We start from the raw sequence: 10,750 nt of genomic DNA, 5'->3' as shown, positions 1-10,750 counted from the left end.
GGAAACTCCTACCCCAGCACGGGTCAGCTCTTGAATTACAACTCATAAAATTCTTAAGGAGTTGCCTGGGAGCATTAAGAGATTAAGTGACTTGCCCAGGGTCACACTGACAATTTGTGTTGGAGGCTGGATTTAACCCCAGATCTCCCTGATTCCTAGGTCAGCTCTTTACCTATCAGGGCAGGCTACGGTCATTTATACAGTTACTTAAATAGATAAGAGTTTTCAGATAACCACTGCCATATCCAGATACAAACAAAGAAACATAAACTGTGTGGACAATGATATACACAGGTATATGTACATAGGTACGAAGACTCCTCTGAACCCAAACCTCTAAAGGGTGGAGAACCAGCCCCGTTGGGAGCAGTGATTGCTAATTGGGCCAGCCTAGTCTGGCTCCAGGCCAGCTGAGTCATTTGGATCCCTCCCCAAGGCTGCCTGGGGACTGTGAGACCATGGGGTGGGAAGGGGGGAGCAATCAGGAACCCTCAGTTTCTCATGCACTGACAGGGAGGCCCCGTCTGCAGGGAGTTAGTAAGAGAGTTTGAAAACAAAAAGCTGGGACTATTCTCCAGTCTCAAACAATCATGTTGTACCCCCATTGGGGTCAATCTGAGACCCTCTCGATAACAAAAGACCTAGAATATGAAGACAGGCTCATGACATAGCAAAGTGCTCCCTCTGAAGCTAACCATCCCTGTCATTCTTCTAGACACTAAATGGAATGCCCTGAGTGTGTGTGTGTGTGTGGGGGGGGAGGAGATGATTAAAGAATGCAGAGAAAAACAAGAATTTTGACATTTTTATATTTTATTGAACTCCAGGCCTAGAATCAAGAAGACTTGAGTTCAAATCCAGCCTCAGACACTTACTATGTGACTCTGGGCAAATAGCTTTTTTAGAAGTCTGTCTCAGTTTCCCCAACTGTAAAATAGGGATCATAATAGTACCTACCTCCCAAGGTTATTTTGGGAATCAAATGAGATAATTTTGTAAAGCACTCAGCACAGTGCCTGGCACACAGCAGTAGATGTTCATTCTCTTCCTTTTCAATATTTGATCCCATTTAGGGCTTGGCTCTATATATCCATCCATCTATCCTGCCCATAATTCCTTTCCTTTTGCCATCCCAAGTCTGCTCACAAAAATTGTGATATGGAAGGCATAGTTGAGAGTGTACTAGACATGGTGTCAGGCTTCACAAACTGGCTCTGCCACTTGCTAGCTGTTTGACCGTTGGTCAAGTTATTTTATTTCTCTGAGATTCAGTTTGCTCACCTGTAAAAAATGGCTAAGAATGCCTGTAGTGGCCACATCATAAAATTATTGTAAGACTCATATGCAACAACGCAGGTAAAGTGTCAGCTATCCTTACCTGAATCGCTATAACTTCTTTCCCTTGGTCCTCAGTTTGTGACTTGCTGTGATGGGTACAAGTCACTCTTCAGTACTGTCATTGTCCTTCATTCCTACTGACACTTTGGCAGCCTGAGGACCTTTGATTCTGAGCTTTCCCACTACCTCCCTTCACTTACTCTGTGTTTTAGGCAAAGTAGTATTCCTAGTTCCCTTAACACATCCCACACTCTTTCACATCCTGTGATCTTGGTCCCCCCATTCTCTACAAATGGCTATCCTCCATCTCCAATTATTGTCATCTCACCTCTCTTAAAATACCAAGTTCAGGGGGCAGCTGGGTGGCTCACTGGATTGAGAGCCAGGTTAGAGACAGGACCTCCTGGGTTAAAATCTGGCCTCAGACACTTCCTCGATATATGACCCTGAACAAGTCACTTAATCCCCATTGTCCAGTCCTTACCACTCTTCTGCCTTGAACCAATACCCAATATTGATTCTAAGGCTGAAGGCAAGGGTTTAAAAAGAAAATTAAAAAGACAAAGTTCAAATGCTGCTAGCTTTTGCATAGAGCTTCCTTCTATCCCTCTGTGCAGATCGATCTCTCCCTGTTAGATTGGAAATTTCTCCTAGGTCAAGGGCAGTGTCTTATTAATCTTCAAATTTTTCTCAGTGTCCATTAACAGTGTTTGTTTTGTATACCGCAAACACTAATTAAATGTTTGTTGAATTTCAACTGGTTGTGTGTATAGTGACAACTTAGAGTTGGTAGGATTATAGCTCTAGAGAGCACTCCATGAGCAGTTTTAATTGTCAAGGCTGGGATGGACAGTTCCAAGGGATGGACAGAAGCCTAGGTTGGGACAACATGGCACCTGTCTCAGTGAACATGGGAACTGACCAGCTAAGAAATGTTAGCAGCCAGGCCTTGATATGCCAGGTCTGGACAGTCAAGAGATGCTTCAAGGATAGATGAGTGGAATTATGAATATGAGGAATGAGTGAGTGTGACCAAGCTCAAGAGTATCTCATCCCAACAAAAGGGGAATGAGCATTTACATACCATCTATCAAATTCCAGACACTAGGCAAAGTGCTTTACAAATATTATTTCATTTGGTCCTCATAACAATCTTTTGAGGTAGGAATTATTTTAGAGATGAGAAAACTAAGGTGGACAGAGGTTAAATGTTTCGCCCAAGGTCACATAGCTAGTAAGTATCTGGAACTGGATTTGGACTTAGGTCTTTCTGCCTCCAGGCATTATGCTCTTCCAGGGCCTTCCAGAAACCTTTGTCAAATGCTATATCTAATTGTTTAGGTGGAACAGTCTTTTAAATCTAGGCCTCCTAGAGGGTAGGGACCTTTCACACTAGGGAGCAAAAATCCCCTGCCAGAAAATAAAACATCCTTAATGCCAGGAAAATCTGTTTGCTGGGCTCAGAGAGAAGGGGAGAAGAGAGCAGGAAGGGAGAGATGCTTTTTCCTAACAGGAATTCCATTTGTGGGGGCTGCGGAGATAGATGTGCTGCCCATATGCTAACCAGTGCCTGAACTGAGGACACAAAAATAATTCATCTTCTTCAATGTTCAATGGATCTATGCCCTCACCAATGTGGGTATTCTGTCTCACAACTCATCTGTCTATCAGTCCTGAGCAATTCTTGCCTGTCCTACCATAAATTCCCCACAGGGGATCCACCCAATATACTGGTGGGGCTTCCTCAGGATTTTTTGACATTGCACAAATACCAATGGAGCACATTGGTTACTCCTCATCCTTACTATTTGACATGCCCAACATTTTTTTCCAGGCACACATTTCTCTGGTGATAACTCTTGATACCACTTTTAAGTAATTTCTCATTCTAATGTGCTTTCTTGCTAACTATAAAACACAAAATCTTCCTTAAGTCTTTGTTACTGTTTTAAAACTTGAATAATTTGGGTGATAAGCATGATAGAAATAATCTATGAATTACATAGAAAAACAAATCATTTTCTTCTCATTTGATCCAGGCTTTATTCCGCTAATCAGAGTACTAATGTATTCTTATCTATAGCAGGAATTTTTATGTGAAACTGGATCTGAAATAAGAATATTCTGTATGATTGTATAATGTAGCTGTTCTAATTTTAATCAACAAGTTTTTAGATGTTGACAGGTTGTTTCTATAATGCCTTCAACCTACATTCTTTTTTTTTTTTTTTTAAGCCCTCATTTTCCATATTGGTTCTAGGGCAGAAAAGCAGTAAGGGCTAGGTGATGAGGGCTAAATGACTTGCCCAGGGTCACACAGCTAGGAGGAATCTGAGGCCAGATTTAAACCCAGGACATCCAGTCTCCAGGCCTGGCTCTCAACCCACTGAGACACCCAGCTGTCCCTTGCAACCTAAATTCTTAAAGCTGAAAAGTACACAAAGACTTGAGGAGCTAATATGTCATGGGTATATTATTTAATTGCAATCACCTGAACCCTGATCTCTCCTCCTCTGTGCCCATTAACTTACACTCTGGGTTTGCTGGCCCTAGGCTAAAAATCTGCCTGCATAGAGGAAACCTTGCTTTGGGGTCTTGTCAAGAGGGGCGTCACTGATTGTTACTGCCAAACCCAGACACCCCCTCAGGATCTGTAGACTGCGGGGCAGAGCTGGGTCACAGCCAGGATTCCAGTACAAGGGGAGGGAGCTTGGCTGGCACTTCCACCGAATTTACGGCTGAACTTGCAGCCGAGTGCCTGTCTGTTCTGCCCCCACCCCCAGTCCCAAGCTGGCACCACCATCGCCCTTTTACATTTTACACATCGGGTGTAAATGCAAAAGGAACCAACATTTATTCTCACGCAGATCGCCCCCACCCTCCCACCTCCATGCACTGGTCCTGGGTCCCCGCCTCACACTCTGACTGTGGGTAAAAGGGAGGGGAGTGGAACCAGGAGGGAAGCTCCGCCCGCCTGGGTGACAAGAAGGTAAGCACCACCTTCTCCCAGGAAAGCGAGAGGGAGAGGCAGCCTCCCGAGCTAGACCCAGCCCGACAGTGCAACCCCGCCCCCCTGGAGTAGTGACCAAGGGCTAGAGCTGTGGGCGGCAGTCGGGGGCTCTCCTGACAGCCGCTCTCACACCTGCCCGCGCAGCCACCCACCCTCCCCGAGCCACTGCCCCGGTCCAGACCCTCAAACACGCACACACTCCGGCGGGCAGGAGCTGTGCACACACCGCGGGCAGGATGACCTCGCTGTTCAGGAAGAGAAACAAAGGCAAATATAGCCCCACGGTGCAGACCAAGAGGTGAGGAAGCGGCTGCCGGTTGGCACCAAGGGGCCCTTTTGCCTCTCTGAGAAACTCTAGACTGGCCGGGGGGCGGGGAGGGTAGCACTGCTGGGGGGGATCCGACAGAGCTGGAACTAGGAGAGGCGCAGAGAGAGGGGACCCAAGGCCACCTGTTGAATGACTTCCGGCCACCTGCTGCGGGAGCCGAGGCCGCCACTACAGCCCAGGGGTCCTGCTAGAGGGAAGTCTGGATCTTCAGGGATGGGGGAGCTATACGAGGTCGGAACCCCAAAGCACGCCGATGTCTTTGGGGCTGGCCTCCCAAAGAGTTCGAGCTCAGTCCTAGCAGGGGTGTGGCGCCAGGCTCCCCCCCCCCCAACACACACACACACTCCAGCCCCGAAACTGGCAGGCACCTCATTAGTTCAGGTTTGAAGGGCTGCCTGAGAATGGAGAATAACATGTCTTGATGTGTTTGGATTAAAGCAACAGCCCACGTTGGTTTGATAAGTACTAATGTATTCACTTAATAACCGGTTTGGGGAAACCTCATTGAGATACTGAGCTTGGGCACAGAGGTAGAGCCAGCTTGGGGAGGGGAGGGGAGGAGAGGAGGGTGGGAACAAGGTGGAACTCGGGACGACTTCTGGCCCCCAAAGGATGGGCAGGGGAGTCGGAGGGCTCCCTGGATCCTCTGACTCCCACTGGGGAAAGTTTCGTCCAGCTTCTTGCCCAAGTGGGTATTTTGAAAGCTCTCAGTTGGAAAGGATTTCTGACATTGGTGGGAATAATAACTGGCATTTGTAGTTTACATTGCTCTTTCCAAACAACAATCGCGTGAGACAGGTCCTACAGGTATAGTTATCCCCATTTTGCAGATGGAGGAAATTCAGAGAGGTTAAAAAAAAAAATCCAGATTCACATTTGATCTGAGATGCGAAACCAAGTCTCCATTTCCAAGTGGGATCTTTCCACTAAATTACATTAACTTTCTACCCAACAAGAAGGGATATCAGTGATAGGCTTCCAAAAATAGTCCACCTCATTGACCTCTCTCTCTCTCTTTATCGCCTATGTATATGGCATTTTTTCCCTCTTCTTCAATCAGAATATCTCATCCATCCCATTCTCTTTCGCTGTCCCTTTCCCCACGAGGGACCCTGTGAAAATAGGACTTTGCTCAGGACTCGATGCTGTTTTAGGTCTGTCAGGCAGATATTTGGTCATCTGTCTGAATGAGATTTTAAAGAAGGTTTTGGAGAGTCGCTGTATTCCCCTTATTTGCAACTATTTTCCAAAACTACTAGGTTCATCAGTTCAATTCTACATGCTTTATTTATTAGGCATCTATGTACTTGTAGCTGTCCTGGGTTTGAAGAATACAAAAAAAGAAAGAAAATGTTTACAAAGTGATACAAATTAAGTTTAAGAAGGAAAGAATGCTGATAATCTCATATTGCCTTGACTTTTTCTAGAGAAGTTACATTTATTCCACCCCTATTTCCTTTTCCCTGCAAGATCTGGTCTCCCTGTGTCCCCATTCCAAAAAGATTATAGAGTCAGGGCTAGTCAGAAAAGGAAAGGACAATTCTCTTTTCAGCTGACTGTATCCTGACCCAGCTATCAACACCAGGCCAGGGTCAGCTCCTCCATTGCTGTTCTCTGTATTGTTGAACAATCAGATGCTCTGTGCCAGTCTCAAAAGGCTCTTCTTTCTGAAGGGGCTCCTGCATCCCCTCCCATTCTTTTACAAATCCACTTCACCTTGCTTTGCCTTGCCTTATTGTACCCCACTTCTGCTCTTGGGAAAACTCTGGGTAGCCCAGATCCTATTTTCCTACCTCTCCCCCTATCCCCCATACCTTAAGACTTAGGACTACAGGAAGAAGAATAAGATCCTGATCACTTATAAAAACTCTAAGGGAAGTGGGAAATAAATCTGGCTCCAGTTCACTGGGCAAAGCAAGTGGAAAGAAATGCCCTTTCCTGACTTGTTTGGAGTCAAGATTCTTCTCTGCTGGGGGAAGGGGAGGGAGAGAGAGAGTTAGAGGGAGGGGCAAACAGATGGCACAGAGATGGGGGGACTGGCATACATAATGAATACCATCCAGCTGCTCCACCCCTCACCCTACTGAGTTATGCAAAGGCTGAGTAAATCACACTCCCCTCCTCAAAATAAATGAGCAGGTGGATATGGGGCCCCTCCCCAGGCCACCAAAGTAGGTGTTGGCACATTTAAAGGGAAAGGCTTTTGATCCTAATTCCATGAAAAGCAATCACTACAGAAACTAATAACTGTATTCCAGGTCTTTAGTGACCAGGGAAGCACTGGTCACTTTTCCTAGGGCCAATATTTAAATGAAAAAGAGGAAGGGTGCAGAGGACTGTATAGATCCCCTTCAATTGGTCAATCAAAAAAATTCACATGAAGTGCCTACTCTGCCTAGAAGTTTCCTTTGTGGAGAGTTTTCTTTTAATTAATCATATATATATATATATATATATATATATATATTTTCTTAGTATCAGAGTTGTAGAGCAACTAGGTAGCATAGTGGATAGAACACCAAGCCTAGAATCAGGAAGATCTGGATTCAGATCTGACCTTAGACACTTCCTAGCTGTGTGACCCCAGGAAAGACACTTAACTCCAATTCTCTAATCCTTCCCACTCTTCTGTTTTAGAATTGACACTAAGACAAAAGGTAAGAGTAAAAATAAAAAAAATGAAAAAAGAATCATCTACGATGGAAAAGGAAAGTGTCTACCAAGGTAGAGCTTATTTTTTAGTCATTCTAAATCTCGAGATTCTTCCTCGAGAGAACACTGAGGTCCAGAAACCAAAGGAAACTCAATTCAGCTAGTTTTTATCAAGTCTTTATATGCCTCGCACCATACTAACTAACATAAAGGACAGAAAACCTGCTCCTAGGGGATCTTTGCTCTCTATCCAAGGCATGGTCAGGAGGCAAAGTAGATATAAATTGAAAAAAGGACTGAGCTCTGAGTCCTGAGTTTGAATACTGGATCTATGACTTTCTACCCCTGTAAAGTCAATTGAACAAGTCTCTCTACCTCTCCCATCCTCAGTTTTCTCATTTTTAAGATAAAAGGGTTGGACTATAATAGATGACCTCTTCATCTATGATCCTCTGAGCAGTATGCACCATGGTTGAGCACAATAGAGGAAAGGGCTGCTCCCTTCCTGAACTTCAGTCTTCTAGCAGCTGAAACTAAGAGAAGGCAACGTGTGAAACATCTTCCTCCTTATTGTCTAGGCTTCTAATCATAGGTGTGGAGCTCTGATGGAAGTTCTGAGTGTTAAAATAATCAGCTAATAATAGTATAAGCATTCTGGTGGGGCCTGATGCCTAAGGCTCTTGCAGGTCATGAGAGGTCAGAGACTTGATGGGGAAAGGGGCAGCTTATTCCCAGCCCTGTCATTCCTTCCTTCCTTCTTTCATTCAACATATACTTAGCAATCACCTGCTATGTGCCCAGCCTTCTATTAGGGGTGAGGGTGGGGTACAAAGAATTCACTGCCCATGCTCTCTAGGAGCCCGCATAGTTGTGGAGTTAAGATGTGTGGACATGTTCAACAATAATGCAAAGAAGTGTCAAATGAATGGCCCAGATAACAGGTATTATATATAGAAACCCAGGGGAATTTCTAGGGAAGACTTTACATTGAAAATATCTGAGATACTTCTCAGTGCCTGCTCAAGTGCCCTGGGCTCCACTGTAGGAGAGAACAGCCCCACTGGGAGTATGAAATGTCTAGTTGCCTTGGAGCTGCTATCATTCCTTCTTATGATGAAATCCTGGGAGAAGAAAAGTAATAGGAGAACTTCAAATTATGGCAGCCAGGTAGAACTGGCATCAAGTTTTCAACTGTATAGAAGGGTGCTAGAACTTATTTCTTCAAAAGTTTGGGACCATTCCTCAGTTAACAAATGATAAAGAGGCTGTTTTTCTGATTCTAAGCAGAGAGAAAGGGCTGTATGAGAGAATCCAAGATAAGAATCCATACTCTCAGGTTCTAGTCCCAGTTTGTTAATGTGTTTCTTTGATTGAACTCATCTGGATCTTCTTGTGAGTCCAGGGTGCTGGGGCTAGCTCAAATTGACTCTTAAAAGCCTGTTGTTAAATTTTTAGTGTGAGCATTTACATCTTGAAAAGTGACAAACTACAAATCAGAGTTTGATTTATTCTACTGATTGTCTTAATGTAAAAAAAGTGGTGGAGAGGGGGCAGAAAGGTGGCTTGATGAATAGAATGCTAGACCTGGAGTTGGGAAGACCTGGATTGAAATCTGGCCTCAGACACTTCCTAGCTGTGTGATCCTGGGCAAGCCACTAGCGAACTGCCTATCCTTTCCTGCTTTTCTGCCTTAGAACTGATACTTAGTTTTAAAAAAGTGATGAAGAAACTTTAAAGTTTGGTTTGTACCTAGATTAAATTTCAGATGTAAAAGTATGTTGTACCCATGAAAACATGGGTATAACCTATATCAGACTTTTTGCTGCCTCAAGGAAGGGAGAGGGGAGGAAGGGAGAAAAAGAATCTGAATTGCAAAATGTCAGATAACAATTATCAAAAACTGTTTCTACATATAATTGGAAAAAAATTATTTGGGAGGATCTGACTTCAAATCTGGACTCAGACACTTCTTGGCTTTGTAACTTTGGGCAAATCACTTAATTCCAATTGCCTAGCCCTTACCACTCTTTTGTTTTAGAATTGATACTAAGACAGAAAGTAAGGGTTAAAAAAAAATTTTTAAGTATGTTGAACCTTTTGGAGAGTCTTTTGTTAAACATTTACAGCATACCACTGTCTGTGCTTCAGTTTACCCCATCTGCATGGATATATTAAAGCCCAGATTCCAGAAGATAATGAACTGTAACTGTAACTGTAACTGTAACTGGGATAAGTCCACATCTGCCTCACATATATGGTCCTCCCTAACCTAAAACCACCAATCCTATTGATCATGAATAGGATCACAGGGGATAAAAAAAATCAATTCCACACTGGTTCAAACTAGGACAACTGGTGTGAGAAAATAACTGTACCTCAATCAATCAACAAGCATTTAATAAGCATCTACTATGTGTCAGGCTGGGGTGATAAAAATAAATGCGAAACTTCTGTTTTACACACAAGGAGTTTACATTCTATAGGACCATGTTGGTGAACCTATGGCACACATGCTGGAGGGGGCTGCTTCCTTTCCCCTCTCCATTGTGCCTGAGGGCATTTCTCATATGACCCGCCCCTCTGCCCAGCAGCCCAATGGGAGTGCTTCCTTCCTCCTTTGTTTGAGGTAAGGGGGAGCCTCACACGTGATGTGAAGGTGCAGTTTGGGTACTCAGTCTCTAAAGGGTTCACCATTACTGCTCTAGGAGATAACATCTATATATATAGGAAGAGAAAGGAAGAACAATGAGGCTAGAGCCACAAATAAATCTATACAAAAATATGTAGAATAAATCCATGTATTTGGGGAGGCGTGAGGAGGGCAAAACACTAGCAGCTAGGTAAGGAAGCAGGACACATTCCCATAAACTGACCTTATCCTTAAAAGGGGGGCAGGATTGAGCAGACTCAAGTATGAATGAAGATCCTTGTTGCTAAACCTGCGTTCTTTGGGGTTCTGGAGCCAATTGCTGTCTTCCCAGAGTATTGTTTTGATCTTTGGAGCAGATGAATTAGGCCTGCCAGGGAAGAGGGAGCCTGTATTCCATGCCCATTCACCAGGAACAGGGTGGTAGGGATGGTAGGAATGACCCTAGGTAAGACTGATAACTTGTCTTCCCCCTCCCCTTTCCCTACTCCCAGCTCTTCTGTGCATCTCTCTTTCTTCAGTCACACATTCCTCCCCACCTCCACCCCAGTCTTCTATCTCAGAAAAAGAGAGAAGGGAATAAATCTATTCAAGGTATTCGAGATTTAATGAAGTATCACTTTTTTTATCCCTTACCTTCCTCCATAGAATCAATACTATTTCAATATTATGTATCCATTCCAAGGCAGAAGAGCAGTAAAGACTAGGAAATGGGGATTGTGACTTGCTCAGGATCACACAGCTAGGAAGTATCTGAAGGCACATTTGAACCCAG

General features: G+C 44.2%; 1 protein-coding gene across 1 annotated transcript in view; it reads left to right on the top strand.

Annotated features, from left to right (window-relative positions):
• The first annotated feature begins 4,421 nt into the window (after positions 1–4,421).
• PPL (periplakin) overlaps positions 4,422–10,750 on the top strand; it is a 47,353-nt gene continuing 41,024 nt past the window's right edge. Inside the window, exon 1 of the mRNA XM_044659024.1 lies at positions 4,422–4,646. Within this exon, the coding sequence (XP_044514959.1) occupies positions 4,585–4,646 (62 nt within the window). The 5' untranslated portion in view covers positions 4,422–4,584. The remainder of the gene's footprint in view (positions 4,647–10,750) is intronic.

The sequence above is a fragment of the Gracilinanus agilis genome, chromosome 1, assembly GCF_016433145.1.
Source record: "Gracilinanus agilis isolate LMUSP501 chromosome 1, AgileGrace, whole genome shotgun sequence".
NCBI lineage: Eukaryota > Metazoa > Chordata > Mammalia > Didelphimorphia > Didelphidae > Gracilinanus > Gracilinanus agilis.
The sequence above is the reverse complement of the archived record's forward strand: the minus strand, read 5'-3'. Positions and strand labels throughout refer to the sequence as shown.